Source organism: Zalophus californianus, chromosome 7 (genome assembly GCF_009762305.2).
Source record: "Zalophus californianus isolate mZalCal1 chromosome 7, mZalCal1.pri.v2, whole genome shotgun sequence".
NCBI lineage: Eukaryota > Metazoa > Chordata > Mammalia > Carnivora > Otariidae > Zalophus > Zalophus californianus.
Genome location: NC_045601.1, coordinates 28,118,520 through 28,142,787, shown reverse-complemented (window position 1 = coordinate 28,142,787; position 24,268 = coordinate 28,118,520). Strand labels below are relative to the sequence as shown.

The window sequence follows — 24,268 nt, the reverse complement described above, 5'->3', positions numbered from 1 at the left end:
GCCTGGGCTCTTGTCCCAGATCCTGACTCCATGCCATGCAATCCCGAGGGCATTATTTCATCTCCACAAGCTTCAGTTTCCCCATTTGTAAATTACTACAAAAATTGCTTCTTATATTAGCAAAATTTCTGTCTCACTTGTTATGTTTTTAAAAAGTTAATACATACAAAATGTTTAGACTACCATCTGGCATAAAGTAAGCACTCAATAAATGTTGGCCATCATTCATGGTATTAGTAATAGGGATGGGAATGACTTCTAATCATGGGTATGCTTTCTTATTTTTTTTTTAATACATTATCTGATTTAAACTCGTAAGGTAAATATTTTATCACAGGTAAGGAAACTGAGAATCAGGGAAGTTAATTAACTTGATGAAACATCAACAGGGACCAAATGATTGAGCTGGATTAGTACTAAGCCCCGGAACTCCGGAGCCCCCATTCTTAACCTCTGCATTTCATTACCACCAACAATTTAATGCTTATCTTTCTTAAACAACTTCCAAAGAAATCAGAAAAAAAAATTATCTAAAATTGCTGAATGTAGCTACATGACAATATGATTTAGAATTGGGAATCCAGGAAAATATAGGTAAGTAAAGCAAAGGATAATTTAAAATTCTGGCGTTATTGTATACCATATATTAAAGTATCTTCTTTGTGCCAGAGACCATGCTAAGTGCCAGAAACTCTATTACACTCAATTCTTGTACAATCCTGCATGCAGGCATTCTGTTTCTTTTTTAGAAATGAGGACTGAGTCTCAGAGGTATTATATAACTTGTGCAGAGCCACACAGCTACTAAACAGAATTCCACACCCTGACTGCCATCGCGCCATAGACCACGTTCTTTCATCAAGCTGTACCAGCTTTCTTTCAGCATCACTGACTGGTTCTAATTTACTGGTGATGTTGATACCTATATATATCCTGAGTTTTATTCATCTGGTCATTTTGTTATTTCCTTATACTTTATAAAAATCTAAGGCAAACGGCATATAAAACATTTAATCAGGGGTAACTTTGTGAAACTAAGCAATGCAAACCATTTTTGTAATAATGCAAGATATAATCCCTGAATTTTTCAACTTGTTTTTTTCCATGGAGAAAACTAGATCTCTGGCTGGCCTATTAAAATGTAGTAAACATAAACACGAAGATTAAAAATTCTCTATTTTGTCTTGGTAGACTGACCACATTTAACGGGAAAATTTTTAGCATTTGGTTTCTTATAGACTAGAAACCGAGGATTTTCAGGGCCTTTTCCTATCATGAAGAGAAATGCGCTGTGTGTGTATGTAGTCACCACTGTACTTGTTTCAGTGTGAAATTCAGATTTTCCTGCTTTGAGTAGATTTAAAAACATTGTTGTGACACATTACTTTTTGTATTTCATCACTTTTAGTAGTTCCTATGCATTATTATAGTTAAACACACTACATGTGGGGGCGCCTGAGTGGCACAGTCGGTTAAGCGTCCGATTTTTGGTTTTGACTCAGGTTCTGATCTCAGGGTCGTGAGATCGAGCCCCACATTGGGCTCCAGCCTCACTGTGGAGTCTGCTTGAGATTCTCTCTCCCTCTCTCTCTGCCCCTCCCTCTCGTGTGCTTTCTCTCTTTCTCTAAATCTTAAAAAAAAAAAAACACCAATATATGTATGCATATGATATATAGATGGTAGGAAGCTAACAGTAAAACAGTATTTTCCCTCAATTTATCATCATGAGTACAATATCACTGAGCATCCAGGTGGTGTGATGGAAAGTGATCAAGTCTTCATCTCTCACCAGGTGATCAGACTCTGAGAATCTGGGATGTGAAGTCAACAGGGGTCAGAATTGTGGTTCCTGCACATCAGGCAGAAATTTTGAGCTGTGACTGGTGTAAATACAATGAGGTACCCTCCTGTCTGGATCTGTCCCTTGCTGCTGAGCCCTTCCTATTGTTGAAATGTTGGGGATTTTATTTTCTCTTCGTTTATGTGGACTTTGGTAGTGTTTCTGGACCATTAAGTTAAATTCAGTCCCTTTCAATTCTAATTCACGATTGCGAGTGACCTGCATTAGCATTAATTGGATTTAAGTGCCCATAAAACAGGCAGAGTAAGAAATAAAAATTCTCAAAGTTCAACAGGGCAGCCTTACTTGCTTATTTGGGAAAGCTGCTTTATAATTTATGTAATTTTTTTTCTTTATTGCTCTTAACCCCACCAATTTGTATCGTCTGCTTTCATTTCTCATTTACTTTGCTGGGTAGGCTGCTGAACTGTTTGTAATTTGACTTTTAGTTTGACAGTCTACCAGTTTTTAAAATTTTGTGTCATCTTCCCATATAAGCCTAACCAGACTTCATGCTTCTGTAGATAACAGTGTGTTTGTACCTCTTTGCAAAGCTTCAGTTAACCACATGAGCATATGAATTCAGAATAGAAATGGATTAAACATGTGTTGATATACTATTTATGTACCTGAAGTGGTCTGTTGACTGGGACAGACAGGTAAAACATATGCCTTATTTCTTCTCGGTTTTCAATTAACTAGTAGAAGTTAAGAGAGCATTGTATTGGCAGAGTTCTTCGAAAAGAAATAAAATAGATTAAAAGAAATTAGAGGCCATATTCAATAATAATACTTGATCTAAAGAACAATTTCAGTGCTGATAACTGCAGTTCAAATCTCTGTCATCATAAATGAATTTTCCATATAGAAAATGAATTGTGGACTATATGTTACACTTCTGGGAATTCTAAAAAAGGTGCTGATGCATAGTTGAGAGTTGTTAAAATTGTTTTTGTTTTAAATTATTGAAATTTTTCCTCAAATGAGCTTACACTGAAACCCAGCACATTCATACAATGAATTACTACTCTGGTTGACATGGGATGGGCCTGACTGTGGACCCAGCACTTTGGCCTGTTCAGCCAGGAAGTGTGGGTTCACCGACTGCTCTAGATAAAGGGATTTATAAAACCTGACCAGGTAGGAGAGACTCACCACTACTTACAGAGGTTCTCAGAAAGGATTAGATATTGTATTAAGACATGGCGCATGAGAGCAGGGAACAATGATTGACTTAGATTTGGAAAAACATAAAAATCAAATTTGTACCCTTTCCTTTCCCCCCATATTCCTAAGTTGACAGGCCTCTTGCCTCTTAACACCTGGTAAAGCCTCACAGTACACTGAAGAGAAAGGTGCGCTCATTCGTCAGGCATAATTTTTAACCCCTTATGTACTTACTGATACTACTGAAGGTAGATTGGAGAACCCACAATGTCATTTGAGACTGTGCCTTATTCTGATATGTGCACTGCTCACTTTTCTCCGAATCGGTTTTGCAGAATTTGCTGGTGACGGGGGCAGTGGATTGTAGTTTGAGAGGCTGGGACCTGAGGAATGTACGGCAGCCAGTGTTCGAACTTCTTGGTCACACCTATGCTGTTAGGAGAGTGAAAGTAAGTGTTTATCTTTTCTTTTTATATGTAGAGTATAAATATAAACAATACCAATGAAGTATATAGAAAACGTGTTTAGGGGTTGGGGTTATGGATGCTTTTTATGCATATTTCTGTTAGCCAGTCTTAACTGGTGATGATGAACAGTGAAAGCTAAAATTAGGTAAAATATTTGAATAATTATTGAATGAATTGGGACAATATAGCCGATCAGTGCTTAAGGTTAAATAGAAATGTTTTTTCATTCTGTCCTTTCCATTCTACTACTATTCCTTTTTATGTGTTTTTAACTATGGTAATTTGCTTTTGGTATTCTTCATAGTTTCCCATTCAGTGGGAAGGTTTCTTGGTTGAAACTGCAGAGAGGTTTCTTTTCTCTAACATTGTAATAAATATGAATGTTCACAAACATTTGGGGTATAGAAAATTTTCCACTCTGCCAACACCAGAGGATGAGATAAAGATGACTTTTTTCTGCCACTCCCAAGAAATGTGCCTGGTTCTAAAGTGACTTATATTAGCTTCCCAGCTTTTATTGGTGGGTTTTGCTAAGTCGCTGTGGAAAACATATTATTAAGTGACATCTCCTAATTTCATTCTTTGTTTTGTTATACTAAGGGCAAAGAAGTACTTTATTTATCTTTTGAATAAGATACTGGGTTATTCCTATTTCAGAAATTCTGAATGTTCAGTTAAATTAATATTTTAAGTTTTGCTGGTTGCAACTCAGCATATGAGATCCGGCACCACGTTGTTGTTTTAATGGCACACAGGTTGTAGTAGATGAAAAATATTTTCAGTGTTTATTTCACAGTGCTTTTGAGAATGAAGTTGGGTAATTTACTGAAAGTATTTTGCAAACTATAAAGCATATTCAAATGTAGTTGTATTTATGTATATATAACCATTAAAGTACTGGGAAGAAAAACTAAAGAAATATAATTACAAAGGGCAGCCTATTAAAGTATGTTGATAACTTATCTAAAAGATATTTGTCTTTAAATTTGCAGTTTTTTTTTTTTTTTAAAGATTTTATTTATTTATTTGAGAGAGAGAGAGAATGAGAGATAGAAAGCATGAGAGGGAAGAGGGTCAGAGGGAGAAGCAGACTCCCTGCTGAGCAGGAAGTCCAATGCGGGACTCGATCCCGGGACTCCAGGATCATGACCTGAGCTGAAGGCAGTCGCTTAACCAACTGAGCCACCCAGGCGCCCTAAATTTGCAGTTTTTGTTCTTGCTATCCTTTGCAGTAGTTGTGATACACAAATAACAAAAATTCGTTTAAAGATGTTTTTATTTAACAATTAAATGATGACCTGATACTTGTGCATATAGCAATCATAGTATGTATTCATAAAATTGGTAAATTATATAATTGCATATTGTACAATCGTATACTTAAATCCCTTATATTTGTAGGAGTCATTTTTGGATAGCCATTATGAAATTGCATTTAATTTTTCCAGAATGGCAACCCGTTGGGAATATTTCACTCTAAATTAAAGTGCCAAAAAGCTTGAGGAATGACTTTTCTTCAGAGAATGTAAAAGGAAATGTATTTCCTGCAGGTGACGCTTAAAAGGCCAGAAGATTTTTGCCTTGAATTAAAGCATATAAGGTTTGGGGAAGCGTAATTTTAAGTGACAGTCTTGATTAAACTTTATTGTAGCGCTCACGGGAATGACCTTAGGAAGCAGCGTGTTATAATTGCAGCTAACTTGAAAGAGTTTTGTTTTGTTTTGTAGTTTTCACCGTCTCATGCCTCCGTTCTGGCCACTTGCTCCTATGATTTCACTGTAAGGTACGGTCGTCTTTGAGCAGCTTCACTGGGAAATACCAAGTAGCATCTTTCCAACTTTTATGAAAAATAATGTATTTACTGTACTCATCTGAAAATAATCTGAGCTGGGTGCATTTGAATATGTGCCACTGGGATTAATATTATATTTTTTCTGTTTTTCTGATCTGGCCACATACGTACATTCTTTGCTATTTGAAGATAGCCTGGCTGTTCTGTTTAAAAGCCTTTTTTGCTTATAGCTATTCGTATAGTGACACCTTTCCACACAATAGGCTGCATAGCCAGTCTTTTTTTTAAATTTAGATTTTAAAAATTGTGAAATTCCATTTCTCCGGGTCTAATCGTATGAATCTTTTTTTTTTTTTTTTTAAGATTTTGTTTAGTTATTTGAGAGAGAGAATGAGAGAGAGAGAGTACATGAGAGGGAGGAAGGTCAGAGGGAGAAGCAGACTCCCTGCTGAGCAGGGAGTCCGATGCGGGACTCGATCCTGGGACTCCAGGATCATGACCTGAGCCGAAGGCAGTCGCTTAACCAACTGAGCCACCCAGGCGCCCTAATCGTATGAATCTTAAGGCTGAGATTGTTACAGTTCAAAAAAGCCAGCAAGAGTGTTATTATGTTTGTGACTGTATACGGATGAGTGTGTATATATGTGTGTGCACATCCGCATCTCTGTATGAACATGTGTGTATGTGTATGTGTGTCTCTACCCACACATCCCAGTTCCAGTCCCACAGTGCCCAAGGTTTGTTCTGTTTTTTCTCCTTTTCCAGACTTGTAACTCCTAATTCCCATTGTCCACAATATATTGAGTCATTTGTAAACCCTAGAATGCTCAGAAAGTAGTTTCAGAATTGCAGAGCCGTGCCTCTCTGAAACAGAATTGTACTAATTAGGGTTCACATTGTTTAGGGCTTTTTTCCCCCTAGTCCAAATACTATGTTTAAAGGTTATTTGGATTAATTCTGCTCCCCTCCATCATCAGTGTGGCTGTGTCATTCACTGGAAACACAGTTTGATTCATTTGCTTCTGTTTGTATTCGATTTTAGCGTTTCCTGCCATCCTTACTGATTTTGTCTATTTTTCTGAGCAGACAAAACAGTAACGTGGTTCCAAAGTCAAGATGTATGTAAAGGTATATTCAGAAAGATCTATTTCCTCTATTCTTTCCAACCCATTCTGTAGGGTCACACACCCTGTAATGATCAATATTGCTCAGATAAATAGACAATGTCTATTTTCTTATTTCCCCCTTTCTTACACAAAAATGGAGTGTTCTGGATACTCTCTTCAATTTTGCTTTTTTTCATATAAAATATATGCAGGAAATAACTCTATGTCAGTTCATAGAGATCCTTCTCATTCTCATAATACTCCATCATGTGGATGTACTGTAGTTTACTCAACTACTCTCCAATGTATGGGAATTTGGCTTGTCCTCAGATATTTTATAAATAAACAATGCGTACCGAATAATAACCTTGTATGTATGTATGTGCACATTATTAGAGAATTAACTTCAGAGTATATTCCTAGAAGTGATATTGCTGAATTAAAATGTAAGCATACATGTAGTTTTGTTAGATAATCACCAAATTCCCACCAAAAGGAATATACCAATTTCTATTCCAAGCAGCAGTGTTTGCGAATGCCTGTTTCTCTACCATCTAAAGATCATTGATTCTTTATGGTTTTCCAAGTACATGATCAAAGCATCTGCAAAGAAAGATGGTTATGTATCTTCAATTCCAATTCTGACGCCTCTGATTGATTTCTCTAATTGTATTGGCAGATACCTCTATTAAAGTGCTAAATAGTGTTATAATGTCTAATTCTATATTCATGAAAGTGCCTTTAACACTTCCCTGTTAAAAGTAAGGTGTTGGCTTTAAGTGAAAGTACAGTTGACCCTCGAACACCTGGGGTTAGGGGTGCTGACCCCTGCATAACTTTTGAGTTCCCCAAAATAGCCTGCTATTGACCAGAAACCTCGCCTATAATGTAAACAGTTGATTAACACATATTTTGCATGTTATATGTATCATATACTGTATTCTTACTATAAAGGAAGCTAGAGAAAAAAAATATTATTAAGAAAATCATAAGGAAGGGGTACCTGGGTGGCTCAGTCAGTTAAGCGTCTGCCTTTGGCTCAGTTCATGATCCCAGGGTCCTGGGATGGAGCCCTGCGTCGGGTTCCCTGCTCTTCAGGGACCCTGCTTCTCCCTCCCTCATGCCTCAACCCCTGCTCGTGCTTTCTCTCTTTCTCTCTGTCAAATAAATAAATAAAATCTTTAAAAATAAATGAATAAAATTACAAATGAATAAACATTTTCAAAAAAAGAGAAAATCATAAGGAAGACAAAATACACTTACAGTACTGTATGTATAGATTATTGAAAAAAAAATCGCATGTTAAGTGGACCCACACAGTTCAAACTTGTGGCTGTTCAAGGGTCAGCTATATAAATGTTTGTTTGTATGCTAAGAAAGTGTGTATCAACTCTTGTTTTCTTGAGTCTTTTTTAAAGTCAGGAATGGATCTTAAGTTTTGTCAAAGGCTTTTTCAGCATCTGTGGAAATGATCATGATTTTTCTTCTTAGAGCTATTAAGGAATCATAGTAATGGATTGAACAAGTCTTGCCTTCCTGGATTAAATCCCTCTTGATCTTTGTGTATTATTTTCTTATGTGGTGTTGAATTTGATCTGCTAATATTTTATCTAGAGCTAGGCATTAGTATTCAAAGGTGATAACTTTTCATCTCTAATGGGATCAGTTTTGGAAACTGTCCTTAACTTAGAGATTTTCAAATTTATTTCTTACAAATGTCTATAAAGTAGTGTCATGACTTTTTAATTTCTCCTGTTTCAATGGTTATTTTCACTCTAATTTCTGATTTTGTATGTTTGTGATTTCTTCTTTAAGTTATTTAATGGTATATATATTTTGTTATTTCTCTTCAGCAAACAAGATTTTGGCTTATTAATTAGAACTATTGTTTTTCTATTCATCACCTCATTAATTTCTACTTTTATCTTTATTATTTCCTTCTTGTTACTTTCTTCTGGCTTATCTTGTTCTTTTTTCAACTTTTGAGCCAGGAATTTGTATTTATTCTTTTATTTTGTTAATAAAGTGTTTAAGGCTATGAATTTTCTTCTAGTTACTGTTTTCAATTCTAGCCCATACATTCTGATACATAATGTTTTCATTATCATTTTTAAAAGATTGTAACTTCTGTTTCTATTTCCCCTTTCTTCCAAGAGTTGTTTAATAGGAAGTTACTTAATTTCCAAATGAAAGGGCTTTTTAATTTTTAAAAATTTGTTAAAAATTTCTAGTTTAATTGCATTGTGATTAGATAATACAATTTTTAGTCATTCTGTCTTATAGAACACATTGATTTTGGGGGTTACCTAATAAACGATCAATTTTTGTGAATGTTTCATAAGCAATTAAGAAGAAGCTTTATTCCGTACTATCATGCTGTAAAGTTCAATATGTGACATAAGCTCTACTGATTGTTGTTTAGAGCTTCTGTATCCTATTTTATTTTTTGTTCAGTTAATTTGTTTTGTCCTGAGAGTGGGATGTTAAAAGTCTTATCAGTGGGTTTCTGTCTCTCTCCCTGCGCCTCTTGTAGTTTTGATTTCATAAAAGTAGATGGTGTGGTGTTATTTGGCGCATAGGTATTTATAACAGCCATATAGTGAATTGAGACTTTTAGCATCAAAGAGAATACTTCTTTGTCACAGTTGATCCTTTTAAGCTTTAGTTGTGCTTTGTCTGTTACCTGTGTCACTGCCCCTGCTTTCAGATTGTTTCCACTTTCCAGGTACATCTTTTGCCATACCTTCATTTTTAGCTTTTTTGATACATTTTGTTTTTGATATGTCTTTTGTATAGAGCATATATTTGGGTCTTGCTAGGTGAACTAAATAAAAAGTCTTTTTATTGTAATAGTCAAGTTTAACCTATCCATATTTCTTGATAAAAACATGTTTGGTATCAAATCTGTCATATCATTTTATGTGGTGACTATTATGTGTATTACATTTGCTGTTTCTGTATATGGTGTATTTTTTGTTGTGTTTTGAAGGTTCATTTTCTTCTTTTATTTAAATTTCTTAATGCCTTTATTCCCGTTTTAAAAAATGTAACCATTATCTGACTTGTAAGTTTTAATGGTATTTTAACACCTATTTATTGCATATACAACAAGCAGTGAACTTACTCTACTTTTCTTTTTACCCCCTTTCTCTTCTCCATCAATTTTGAGCTATTTTATTTATACTTTGTCAGACCTTACAACATTTAACATGAATTATTTTTCCACTCTTGTTTTCACCTTTATTTTAGTCTTAGATATATGACTAAATATATTAAATATTCATCATCAATCTTTTTGCTGAAATTTCCCCATCATGTCTTACTTTGATGAAGTTTATCTTCTGGTAAATTCCTTAAGAAGAGCTGATGGGTTCAGAATTCTCAGGAGCTCTTGCATGTTTAAAACTGTTTCTCTATAGCCTTGTTCTTAAAGTGTAGCTTATCTGAATAGAAACTCTTTGATTTACATTTCTGGAGTTTTTTGAAAATGCTACCTCATTTTTGCCTCACCTTCTGTCTTGTTTTTGGAAATTCCAATGCCAGTCTAATTCTTTTGTCCTCGTAAGTTATTTGATATTTTTTCCTGGCGCCCCTGATTGTTGCAGTTCAGTTTTCCCTGCTACAGATTAAAGTGTCCAGTTAGGCTTGCAGCTGGAACATGGGAGATAGCTCATTGTGGTTCTGTTTTTATTTTTCTTTTTTACCTGTAATTAGAATTTCAGGTGTGTTGGAAGCCTGAGTTTTATGTAGTTTTTTTTTTTTTTTTTGAGAGATGGGGAGAGAGTGAGCTTGCACACATGAACTGGGGTAGAGGGAGAGGAAGAGAGAGAGTTTCAAGCAGGCTCCATGCTCACGCCCAGCATGGAGCCTGTTGTGGGGCTTGATCTCATAACCCTGAGATCATGACCTGAGCTGAAATGAAGAGTTCGATGTTTAACTGACTGGGCCACCCAGGTGCCCCAAGTTTTGTGTTGCTTTATTTGTTCTTCTTATTCTGTATTAGTTTTTTGTGAAGATGCACTAAGAGTTTTGGATTTGCGTGGCCTCACAGCCTCAACTAACCAGAATTCCTCTCTCCTTTACTTCTGAGTCAGTGGTTGATATGGTAGAAGCTATATAACTTTGTTTCTGTGGAATGTACTTCGGAATAGAATAATTTACAACAATGCCTTGAGAGAAATTACATGCCCTAACTTGTTTTTTTTGTTTTTGTTTTTGTTTTTGATTTTGTTTTACTTACCCAATACAAGCATGCAGGTAAATTGGAAAACATTATCACACTAAGGCTTCCAGCTATCAATTAAAAGGATGCCATAACCAGTTTTTTGTTTTGTTTTGTTTTTGTTTTGTTTTTAGTAGTCTGTATAAGATAGTAAGGAGTGATTTTAGAACTTCTGGCACGGGAGCCAAAGAATGGCAACATGACAGACAGGAAGAAAACTTGGCAGTTGGTTGCCATCCACCCCAAACTTTTTCCAAACTGGAATTGTGGAGCTAGATTTTTGGCTGGAGGTTTGGGCTGTAAATATGGACTTGAAGACCATTAACTTACTGACAGGTCAATCCACAAGAATGAGTAAGTTTAGAAAAAGAAGAGCAAAATGCAGGAGACAATTAATATTGGAAAAAAGAAGGGACCAGCCCACTTAAAACAGGAGAGTATGCAGTATGCCACAGAATCTTCGGGAGAGGATTTCAACCAGATGTGAATGGCCAGTGATGTGAGGTCCTTTGGATGGGCTGAGATTAAGAGTTGAACTTTCAGTTTTCTCTCTTTACATGGTGTCACTTGTGGGCTCAAAAGGGATTTCTGGATATAGAATCTAGTCCTTGGATTTCAAAGACCTTTCGGGTGTTTGAAACTGATCACTGGAGACTTGACCAAAGGAGATTGGGCATTAATCTTTTGATCTCATTTTTAGTGTCTCTAACAATTTTAATTGGGTCTTTCTGGTTTCTAGGAATTATTAAGGGGCATATTAAATCCATTTCTGTCCTGTTTCTAATTAAAGGGGAAAACGTAGTCACTTACCTATACCTTCCTTTCAGAACTGTCATGATCTTAACCCTACTGGCCATGCCCTGTTTTATCTATATACTTAAGTATCCTTGAGGGCCCAGTTGGGAAATGCCTTATTTTTGTAGATGTAAATTTGTCTCAGAAATATTTGTTAAGACTGGACTTTTGAATGTCAACTGTACTACTCCAGAATCTTGTAGATAGCTAAACCTGCTCAAAAATCATCACAATTTGAGGCTCACAGTCTTACTTTCCTCTCTATTTCTAAGAATTAGGTTTTGCCTCTTTCCTGAAGCCTGAGCAAGACTGGAGATTGGGGGATAGATGTTTAGTGCTTCTGGGGAGAGGAATGGCTTCAGTGACATGCTGCAAGGTCACAAGTGTCATAGCTGTATTTGTAAGCATTTGGAAAAAGTGAAATGATAATAATAGGAGATCCTTAACATATAACTGAAAAGGACATTTAATGCACAGTTTTCCTATATAACTTAGAGTCCACGTTTCTTCGTATGTAAAATGGAATTAATAATATCTCTCCTCACAAATTGATTATAAGAATTACAGAAGAGGACATGCTTGAAAATACTGTGTTAGTTTTTCCACTGTCCCAACGTTTGCTTTTCTTCTTAAGACACCTCACCAACCTTATTCACTGAAAGGCCTTTTATATCTCTTTAAAAAATAATAACTGTAGGGCTCAAGCACAAATTATCTCGTTTTCCACTGCAAGCCTGCGGATTGATCTAAATCTGTACCTATCCATTTCTCTGCTACCATTGGACATGAGTGCTCTTAACCCCATACGCTCTTGTTGTTTTCAGGACTCCGTGAAATCACCCCTTCTCCCTCCGTTATTATTGTTCTCCAATTCCCTACTGACCTCCCCCTTAGCCTGTAACTTATTCCTTTATCCTGTATCTTCTTTTAAGTTCTCTCTTACATTTCTCTTTCCTTCCCAGCCAAGCTTTTAGTGTCCCCTAAGCTTCCGTTCACCAGGGCCATTTTAAGGTTTCCATGGGAATACTATCCCTAGTCAAGCCTGAAGCCTAGAATTCTTTTTTTTTTCCCTGCAAAATTGGTAATCATTTTCTCAATATGGAGTAAAAAACTTAAGCCAAATTCCATCACAGGCAGTATGTAGACGCAGCCTCCTCTTTTTTTCCAGAAATAGAATTTTCATTTTAACATACATTATGGCTATTTTACTGTACTACCTTCATACTAAATGTAACTGGAGGTTAATAAATGTGTATTTCAATATATATATATATATATATATCACTACCAAAGACTTTCTTATGAGAAGGAAAGTAGAAAAAGAAAAAATCGTTTTTTAAAATTTCATTTTTTAATATATGTACTGTAATTTTGTAATTTTCAAAACATGCTGAGAATACGACTTTAACTGTAGCAATGTCTTGTGTGAGTTTAGTTCTCATTATTTGTGTGTGGTGACCACGCATTGGAAAGGTCAGAAAAGATATGTTTTTGGTAGATTTTTTAACCCATGTGATATGAGTTAAATTTATCCCCTGAGGAATTTTAAATCTCATTGGATTGATGATATTTTTAGTGCCAGAAAACTCATTTTGATAAAAAGAAAAAGATTTAAGACGGAAGACCAGCAATAACCTGTTTAATTTTCAGCACTGATAATTATACAGATATTACCTGTAGATTTGGATGGCTAGTTTTTATAACATAAGCTCTTCAAATATAAGTTTTCATTTACTTGTCCATTTTTATATTTTGTCTAGTTTTTTAAGCCTTTAAAATTTCATTTTAAAATAGTTCATATTATGTGCATTATATCAAAACTGATGATGTGATGGATATTTTAGTATTATAAAATACGAGTTTCATATTTTTGTTTTATGTGGATATATAATCATATCTAATAGAAAAAGCTTTAAGTCCTTTACCTGTATAGTAGCTCATTATGTTTCACTGAATAAATAATAAAAATCTAAAAATTAATATGTAGCATAGCATTTGAAATTAGTGTGTTTAGATTAAATAAAAGCTCCAACCTTATGAAAAATATCAGAACTCCCTTTAGCAGATGGGCAATATACTCTATAAAAATACACATCAGGGGGCACCTGGGTGGCTCAGTCATTAAGCGTCTGCCTTGGGCTCAGGTCATGATCCCAGGGTCCTGGGGTCGAGCCCCGCATTGGGCTCCCTGCTCGGTGGGAAGCCTGCTTCTCCCTCTCCCCCTGCCCCTGCTTGTAATTTCCTTGTATTTCCTTGTATATTCCTGCTCTTGCTATCTCTTTCTCTGTCAAATAAATAAATAAAATATTTAAAAAAATACACATCAGTTCTGGGGTGCCTAGGTGACTCAGTCAGTTGAGCATCTGCCTTTGGCTCAGGTCATGATCCCAGGGTCCTGAGATCGAGTCCTACATCGGGCTCCCTGCTCAGCGGGAAGCGTGCTTCTCCCTCTGCCTGCCACTCCCCCTGCTTGTGCGTGCACTCTCTCTCTCTCTCTCTGTCAAATAAATAAAATCTTTTAAAAAAATACATATCGGTTCTTTCTTTTTTTTATCTATTTATTTATTTTATTATGTTAATCACCATACATTACATCATTAGTTTTTGATGTAGTGTTCCATGATTCATTGTTTGCATATAACACCCAGTGCTCCATGCAGAACGTGCCCTCTTTAATACCCATCACCAGGCTAACCCATCCCCCCACCCCCCTCCCCTCTAGAACCCTCAGTTTGTTTCTCAGAGTCCATAGTCTCTCATGGTTTGTCTCCCCCTCCGATTTTTCCCCCTTCCTTCTTCCCTTCCTGCTGTCTTGGGGAGGGTATGTGCTATGGTGAGCACTGTGAATTATGTAACACTGTAGAATCACAGACCTGTACTTTTGAAACAAATAATACATTATATGTTTAAAAAAAAAAAAGAAGAAGAAGATAGCATATCGGTTCTTTCTAAACTTCACTCAAGATAGTACTAAATCTGAAATATTTCATAGTGAATTATTTCCATTCTTCTGTGAATGTTATCACCATAGATGTTAGCACATCATCTTCTTCTGATGTACTCTTCGTTAGTAACTTCTTTTTCTGCCGAGGCGTGTTTGCTACGCCAACCATGCAGGAGCATGATTTGAGTTCTGAGTGCTTGTTTTTGGTTTCATACTAAGTGGATTGTTTTGTAAACACAGTTGGAAATCAGCAGATCCAGTATGTATGGCAGCCAAACAAAAGTAAAAGCTGTTAAATTAAAATTATGTTTTTATTAGAAAAATCAACATTTTGTCTCTTCCAGGTGTAGCAAATACTTCTTAGATACTTAAAGATCTCACTTTCATAAAATTTGTAAAAGTTTTTTATAAAAAAATTTTATAAAACTAATATAAATTTAAAGAGTAATACTCTTCAGCTTCATGATCCTTTTATAAATAGCCTAACCTTCCAAACATTCTTTGTCAATGGTTTTTGGTAGTAATATACCAAACAGCAGTGGTTTTTTTTTTTTTACTTATAAAATTTTTGGCAAGAAAAATAGGGAGTTTTAATTCCAGTGTTTTCAAACTGTGCTCATCCAAGCTTGTGTGATGTGAAACTCACTCTGCCTATACCAGCAATGTTAATGTTTCCAACTCCACTGTTAAGCTACTTTGGTTACAAAATGGTAGGGCTATACTCTGCTTTAAAATTCAGGCATTTTTATAGAATGCCTGTTATCTGACAACCCTTGTAATAGACAGTCCTGAATGTCTTGCTGACAAAATGATAAAAGTAAAGGCCTGGAGAAAAATAGAAACACACTTCAGGGAGTCCCGAGGCTGTCATTTGTGTTGGGATTAGTGGGCGTAGCAGAGAGACATGTAGTCACAAATACAGATCTGGGGTTGTGGGAAATACAAGTTGAATGGACTAATTGTGGGGTGACATATTCCTGGGTAACACAGGAGTTAGGACCACAGACTATGGAGCCAGGCCTCCTCTTACTATCTGTATAAACGTGAACATGCTATTTTAAAACAGTATGCTCGGTGTCCTCTTCTGTAAAATGGAGAGAGGGTGATAGTACCCATCACACTGGCTTGCTGTGAGGACAGGAGGAGTAATATCCACAAATGCTGCGTATAACAAGTGCTGTATAAGTGTTTGCCATTTATTACACCGCCAGGATGGATGGTGACAGAAGACCATCTCTTGGGGGTTGAACAAGGCCCATTTCAGCTCTCATCTTAAGGGTGAGATAACAATTTGTATTTTATGGCCACAAAAGCAGGCAGCCTCAACCTGGCCTTTTGTGGTCCTCTGCCCCCTGGGAGTTCATTTTCTTGGTGACAGTGTGCAACTTTTTATCAACATGTTCTCTAGTACATAACTTTTAAATTTAGTTTCAGTTCAGAGCTCCAAAAGTATGTGTTTCTTTAATTTAAATTCAATTTTTACTATAAAAGTATAGTATTTTTTAATTTAAATTCAATTAGCCAGGTCAAATAAATAAATAAAATCTTTGAAAAAATAAATAAATAAATTCAATTAGCCAACATATAGTAGATCATTAGTTTCAGATGCAGTGTTCAGTGATTCATCAGTTGCATATAACTCCCAGTGCTCATCACATCATGTGCCCTCGTTAATGCCCGTCACCCAGTTACCCCATCCCCCCACCCACCTCCCCTCCCGAAACCTTCAGGTTGTTTCCCAGAGTCAGGAGTCTCTCATGATTTGTCTCTCTGTCTGATTTCTTCCCCTTCAGTTTTCCCTCCCTTCCCCTGTGGTCCTCCATGCTATTCTTTATGGTCCATATATGAGTGAAACCATATGATAATTGTCTTTCTCTGATTGACTTGTTTCACTTAGCATAATACCCTCTAGTTCCATCCGTGTCAGTGTAAATGGTAGGTATTCCTCCTTTCTGATGGCTGAGTAATATCCCATTGTATATATGGACCACATCTTCTTTATCCATTCATCTGTTGAAGGGCATCTTGGCTCCTTCCACAGTTTGGCTCTTGGGGACATGGCTGCTATGAACATTGGGGTGAAGGTGCCCCTTTGTTTCACTACATCTGTATCTTTGGTATAAATACCCAGTAGTGCAGTTGTTGGGTCATAGAGTAGCTCTATTTTTAACATCTTGAGGAACCTCCATACTGTTTTCCAGAGTGGCTGCACCAGCTTGCGTTCCCACCAACAGTGTAAGAGGGTTCCCCTTTCTCCACATCCTCACCAACAATTTGTTGTTTCCTATCCTGTTAATTTTAGCCATTCTAACTGGTGTAAGGTGGTATCTCATTGTGGTTTTGATTCTAGTATTTTTATCAGTGCTTTTATTGTTTATAAGACCAGATAATGACCCCATTTTAGTTTACTAACAGTTTATTATTCAACAGAATTCAATAAGGGCTGACCAGTGGTCTGAAAAATGTTTAACAACTGGCTCTCTAGGCAGGTGGGGGTAACCTGATTCATAGTGTTTGAAATAAGAGTTCAGTGGTATAGGGGCGCCTGGTGGCTTAGTTGGTTAAGCGGCTGCCTTCGGCTCAGGTCATGATCCTGGGGTCCTGGGATTGAGCCCCACGTCAGGCTCCCTGCTCAGCGGAGAGTCTGCTTCTCCTTCTCCCTCTGCCTGCCGCTCTGCCTACTTGTGCTCTCTCTCTCTCTCTGTCAAATAAATAAATAAAATCTTAGAAAAAAAAAAAAAAGAGTTCAGTGGTATAAATCCTTCCATCACAGCTGATACCAGGCTTCCAGCGTCACGTGGGTTGGGAAGTTATGAGCAGCCAGCTCTTGCAAACCAGAACGAGCTGGCTCCAGCACTGCACTGGGGCTGGCCTAGACCTAGGTGATTGTGATCTTAATAATTACTGATTTTAAAAAGCTTCTGTAATTGTAATATGTGTATATGTGTGCATTTCCATTGGAAAATATCTGGAAAGTTATAAGCCAGATAAACTTTACGTAAGCATTCTTTACCTCCTCTCCTTTCAGCGGCTTTTACTCCCTTTGAAGAACATTTTTACTCATTTATTTATCTGGAGGCAAGGAGGACCTGAGGTTTACTGTGTATGTTTCCTTGGTGATAGTTAGACTTTAAATTAAACCTGCAGTAATTCTTAGTGGGGGCATATTTGGTTTTGTGGCGGTGCCGGCAGACACCTCTGGCATTTAGTGGGCAGGGACTGGGCAGAGGGTCCTGGCGTGGGCAGGACAGACCCTGCAGTTAGCAGTTGGCTCCTCTTCCTCCGGGATCAGTAGCACCTGGATTTCAGGCAGTAGGAATATTGAGCAGGAGAGGTCCAAATAAAGAGTCTTCATTATGCCTCAAATTCTTTCACATCGATATCTGTTCTTATATTTAACTTCTTATTTTTTTTCAAATTTTTCTTTAAATTCTAGTTAGTTAACATATAGCATAGTATTGTTTTCAGGAGTAGAGTTTAGTGATTCACCACTTACACATAACACCCAGTGTTTAAAATGATACAGCTTCTTATTTTTGATTAGCCGTATCTAGTTCATAAAGCATTCACACAACACTACCTTGGGCGTGTACTCATTTTATCCAGAAGGCAGTTGACTCTGGGAGGTGGAAGAGTAGGCCATTATCATACAACTGGCAAGTTATGGAGCCAAATTTGAACCTAGATCTTTTATTTTCAAAGCTGGTACTTTTCATATTACTCAATACCTGAACACTTCTAGTAAGCCCAGGCCTTTATGTATTTCCAAACAGTATAATTTTCCCCTGTTATGTTAAACATTATCGCCCTAGGGATTAAATTGCCAAAATACAGTACTGCCTATAATATCTATAATCATTTCGGGATTGAAGTAGTCTACAAAAGTGGGTCTTGACAAAGATGGACGCGTAAAAGGTTATGTGCCATGTGCCATACTTTTAACAATTACGGATTTAAAAGCCTTTCAGTATTATAATATATGTGTATATAAATACACCTGTAAGTGTATATAGATACACATATAAGTGTATATACACACAAACATACATGTATGTATACACATTTTTATTGAAAAGTGTTTGGAAAGATATAACTAGAATTTAAAGGAGATTACCGACGGCTGGGATTTCAGGTATCTTAATACAAATTTTTTTAACTTCTTTAATTGGCGTATAACTTAGGTATGTATATAATCTTAAATCTTTCTTTAAAAAAGTCTAACTTTCTCTGGCCAAGGTTGACAGTGCGTAAGTTATTGAACTGTCTGTGTAATGTAGAACTGTCCTGAGAAGCTGTGGCCCCAGAAAGTTTTACTTTCTAGTTTCTTTTCTTATGCTCTGTATGTTTTTCTCCTCTCCTTCACTTCCAGGTGACATGTTGTTCTGCTTTTGTATGTACTATTTTTAACCTGCTCACTTAATACCATTCACAAGCTTAAAAATAGCCATTTTTCACATACACTAACTTTTCTGGATTTTATTTTTTTAGTGTTCTGTTTTGAGATGTTGTTCTTCTCAAAAGTCAGATTCCTAAATGAGTGCAATGTTACTATGGTAAATACATAGCAGATGGTCTGTCATTAAGTGAACTATATTCAATAACTATATGTTATTGAAATATGTTTAAGTCCCAAGTTACAAATTGGATACATTCCTGACTCGACAATGTAGTTTAACTTCAACTTATATAATTTTAAGGTTTTACCGGGAGCGATTAGACAATCTAAGACCAAGACTTCATACCTATTTCATTCAGAAAGAATATAGAATTGCTAACTTTTCTAAATATCTACTCATAAATTATAATTTAATAAAGTAAGTAGGTGAGAAGTACTAAGCGGGGGGCTAGGAGGTTGTATAGAAGCAGTACTGTCCTTCCCCATTTGGTCTCTGGAGACATATTGGAACGTTCTATGGGTTCAAAATCCTCTATGTGGTGGGGTAAGCATATGCTCTTTTGAGTCCATTAGACTTGGTGAAAGGCCATTTCCTCCATTTACTAGCTGTGAAATATAGGAAATGATACTTTGCAGGGATATTCAGAAGATTAAATGAAACTGTAAACACCTTTGGCACATAATAAGTGCTCCAAGAAATAGCAGATATTTTCAATGAGAATAGTTATAATAAGTTTTCTATTTTAAAATGTAAGTACTGTAGGGAGAGTTCAGGTATTCATCATTCATGCCTTCCCTAGCATTACTTTAATAAGATAATTATGGTGCTTAAACTGTGGAGGAGCTTTGTGAATGGGAATTCTTGTTGCATTGTCAGGATGGGGTGGGGAGGCATACCTTGTGAATTTGGTGCAGCATGACCCAGAACAGAGCATATTTGTACACATAGACAAAGGTGAATATACGTGAATCATTTTCTTCAAAGCCATGGCCACATGACCACTACTACTTCAATTCAACCTATATTTTTCTCTAAATTACTATATATTATCTATATATTTGTTTTAAAATTACTGCTTAGGAAGGCAGCATGATGTAATAGAAAAAGAGATACAGTTTAAAATCCTGAATTTGCCATCACTAGGTATTGTTATTTTTAATATCTTATAAAGTCACTTGACCTCCCTGAGCCATTGTTTCCTCAGTCATAAAATATATTATTATGAGATTTAAATATCAATGTGTGCAAAGCTGTCCTCATAGAGCCTAGCCCATATCAAGCACTCAGCAAATTTTAGTTTCTTCTCTTTTTCATCCACATACATTCCTCAAACTTTGTACTTAGTACTGTGTCACTATAAATGTATGCTCTTATATTTCTGATCAAAATTGTTAAAAAAGAAGCAGAATCACAAAAAGACACTCACTGATGACTCCTGCAATTTGTTTTTAAATGGTTCAGCAAAAATATTACTTTATATATGTGTTTGTAGAGGAAAATAAAGCAAATGTAAAATTTTAACAATTGGTGAACCTAGACAAAGAATATATGAGTGTTCATTATAATCTCAGAATTTTTCTTTGGGTTGGTGATTTTAAAAATAACATTTGAGAAAAAAGTAAGCTGTATTTGCCCATGTAAAATAAGACACTGAAAACGTTTCTTACTAATACCTTCTCATAAATACGATATTTAGTGATACTGTTTAATTGTAAAATAAGATAAATAGCTTGATTGTGTTGCATAAGCAGGAAAATGGTCTTTAATCGTATTGTAGTAAACTTAGAATCTTAACAAAGCAGCAGACACAGAAATACCTTTTATCTTTGTCGCATTTACTCTCAGGGGATTTTCCTTTATATAGTAAGTGTCTTAACTTTGGTGTGGTTGATGGGCTTTTTTGATCCTTATGTTTATTAGCACAGAGATTTCCACAGGCAGATACTTCTCTTTCTTCCCCTTCCCCATAAAAAAAGGTCAGCCAAAGTAAACAGATAGTATAGCTGAATATGTATTCTGTCTCGCAAACCTTTCCTTTCAACTTTACCTAGTGCCCCTTACCCACAAAAAAGGTCAGTCAAAGTAAATAGGTAAGAAATGTGGCTGAATGTGAGCTCAGATGCAGTTTCAAATGATGATTTTACCCCATCTTTTCAGACAGTTGTTCTTAATTCCTCTGCATTTGTTCATCAAACCACAAGAAAAATTATGTGGCTATGATATGACACTAGCCGTTAACATTTGAGTAACTGTGATTGAATCCTGAAAATGATCAAAGAGTTGTTTAAGGGCGCCTGGGTGGCTCAGTTGGTTAAGCGACTGCCTTCGGCTCAGGTCATGATCCTGGAGTCCCGGGAGCGAGTCCCGCATCGGGCTCCCCGCTCAGCGGGGAGTCTGCTTCTCCCTCTAACCCTCTTCCCTCTCTCGTGCTCTCTATCTCTCATTATCTCTCTCTCAAATAAATAAATAAAATCTTTAAAAAAAAAAGAGTTGTTTAATATTGTGTGCCGCTCAGATATCTCAGATGTGTCTTTGTAACTCTATCACAGGATTTGCTTTGTGGCAAAGGTGCACTAAACTTCACCACTGATATTAGGAAAGCATCTTAATGTAGTTTTCTTCGGTTTACTTTTTAAGAATGAGAATATTCACATTCACATATTTGCTTAACTCTGATAAGGATATTTTAATACTGAATATATTTTATGTTAATAAAGTACATGACCTGATTACAGGCTATGGGTGTCTGTTTCATTGTTTTGTCCCTAGTACCTGGTACGTGTATATTCTAAATAAATGTTTTAGATGTAAGTGAATTTAAATTACATGTAAAGTTGTATTACGCTTGGCTCACTCTTGAGTGTAAAAACCTATAACAATTGTATTTTTAATATGGCTTTCCCTTTATGTTGGAGGTAGTCATTAATCAAACTGTGAATTTAAAGTGGAAAGTCCTGTTGGGTTAAGAGAGTGATATTTTTCCAGGGTAAAAACTTGCTGTTGTATTGCATTGAAGTCAGGACTGACTAGATCACGAAATTTTGCTCTTTAACAAATTTGGAACCATCGTATTGGTATCCTGATTGTCAACTAAATTTACAGATAGATTTTTTTTTCCTTACAATCGTCATGTGCAATTTACTAATAAATCTCCTTGAGCTTCATATAACTAATAGTTAAGGTATTTGTATGTATGAAGCAATAAATCCCAAGTTTGTTTATAGATTGATGTTTTTATATGTCCCAAAGAGTTTTTCCATTAGACTTGTTTAAATTAGAAAAGTCTTGTGTTAATTATTGTCATATCGGAAAGAGCTTTTGATGAAGTGAAGCATAATTTTGCAAGTTAAATGCCAGGTGAAAAATGAAAGGAATTTCCTATAAAATGAAACAATGTACATTAATTAGGAAGGAATGTGGAAGACTTTTGATTTTAAATTCCTTGATTTGTAACTGCAGAACATTTTCAGAACTATTTAGTGCTGACAGTTTTCATTAAGAACCAAACCAAATCTGTGTATAATTCATAACCTAATGCAAGCACATGAAGAAATACATAGATCTAAAAGCAGTGAGGAATGTTAAGCCTTAGCTTAGTGCAGTGTCAGTCACTGCTTTGAACTTTGAATTGTGTTGATTAGCAGAAAATTTCTGGAGTTTGTTAGTTAATTTGCATTATAATTTTTAAGAACTTCTGTTGTGCAGTTTGAATAGGCAGCTGAGTGGCTTTTGTTGCGTATATGTATATTTTCTAATGGAGATAATGCTTTGCCTCATCTTCCACGGTAGGAAGCCAAAAGATATGTGAAAGTGAAAATAATCAATGAATTCTATGAGCATATTATTTGGAAATATAGTGGAAGTTAAGTACAGAGTATCAGAAGGAACAGTTAAAAGAATGGAAAGCCATGGCCTCTGAGGTGAAGGGGGGAGGGGTCTGTGCAGGCAGCTTCTGTTTTTTGTTATAAGCCCTGTAGAATTAGTGGACACTAATCTGTGCAGTTACCATTTTTAAGAAAAAGGTAATTGAGCAGAAAACCTCAGTGTCCCCACCCCTTTGTTTGCACACATAGTGAGCCTGTTTATTTAGATCAACTAGGTACTACCCACCAGCTGTCAGTACTTTGTTCTGTCCCCTAAGAACTCAAGGATAAATCACCCTTGAGGGGCGCCTGGGTGGCTCAGTCGGTTAAGCGTCTGCCTTCAGCTCAGGTCATGATCTCAGGGTCCTGGGATGGAGCCGCGCGTCAGGATCTCTGCTCAGCAGGGAGTCTGCTTCTCCCTCTCATGTTCCCTCTGTGCTATCCGCCCCCCAAATAAATAAAATCTTTAAAAAAAAAAAATTCACCCTGGAAGTCTGCCCTGAAGCTCCAGTCTGGAATGTGGCAACACTAACTTATTCTAACACTGAATCTTAGAGATTTGACCTAATAGAGTGAACCATACAGAGAATAAACACCAATAATGAGCAATCCAATTCAGCATGTGAAGGGCATGTGTGTGTCTGCATGTGTGTGCATTGTGTGCAGACTCGTGTGTAAAACAGAACCCATCTCGAGCTGGCTTATATAGAAAAGGAGAGACATTGCTCAGGATCTGGGACCCCTCCGAGCGCCAGGGCAGGAGTGCCCCAGGGGCCAGGGAAGGTACTGAAACTGCTTGACTCAAGTGCCTGCTCTCATTTCTCCTCTTTCTGCGCTGATTTTTTTTTCTTTTCTTTTTTCTTTCTTTCTTTCTTTTTTTTCTCCTTAAGCTTTCCTGCCCAGTCAACCAGAAAAGAAGCAGAATTATTTGGTCTGCTCCGTGTGTTTTTCTTTCTCCCACATGTATCGATGTCGGCTTCTCTCCCCATCACTGTATCCGCCCTCCACTGACAAGAGAGTTGTTCAGTACAGGAGATCCTTGTAAGCTGTGTAGACATCCCACAGCCTGAGTGGGTTTATTCACAAATGCTTAGCTGCGGAGATGAGGACTTTAGGAGTCAGAGGGATATAGCTGATAAGGGACTGGAGCGGGTGAACATTTGCTACCAGTTTAGTTCTTCAGCACTTAGGGGCCAAGTTCTCCTGCAGCCTCATCTGATCCCACTGTGGTCTGTACTTCTGTGAAATAACCTTTTGACACATTTGGTAGGTAGTTAACCTCCGTAGCCACATTTTGGTGCCGGGGACAGTTCAGTTGAACATAGATTATTCTCATCCCTGAGATACTGATACTATTTCACGTCATGCCAGATAGAGTTCTTCCCAGTTTGTTTCTTTTTTAAGATGTTGTTTGAAACTTGATTACAAAATTATTTCATGGTTCTCCAGTTTGTACCAGTGAGCAGTAAACAAAGCCTCTAAGAGTCTTTACTTTTTTCTTCTTATGTCTCCTCTTGCTGAGATGTGGCATTCTTCAGAAAATCATCCTGTATCCCTGTGGATTGCAAGCATGAATACTCTCAGAGAAAGCCTTTCATCAGCTAATGGTTTTCTTTAATTTGTCAAAGTACGCTAGGCTTTGTGGTATGTGGCTCCTCGGCTTAATGTTTATTGT

The 24,268-nt window shown here is 36.6% G+C and overlaps 1 protein-coding gene across 1 annotated transcript in view; it reads left to right on the top strand.

The window, feature by feature from the left end:
* The window catches only part of PEX7 (peroxisomal biogenesis factor 7), an 82,946-nt gene that overhangs the window by 29,159 nt on the left and 29,519 nt on the right, over nucleotides 1-24,268 (top strand). Inside the window, exons 6-8 of the mRNA XM_027603949.2 lie at nucleotides 1,793-1,899; nucleotides 3,343-3,456; nucleotides 5,202-5,257. Coding sequence (XP_027459750.1) covers nucleotides 1,793-1,899; nucleotides 3,343-3,456; nucleotides 5,202-5,257 — 277 coding nt within the window. The remainder of the gene's footprint in view (nucleotides 1-1,792; nucleotides 1,900-3,342; nucleotides 3,457-5,201; nucleotides 5,258-24,268) is intronic.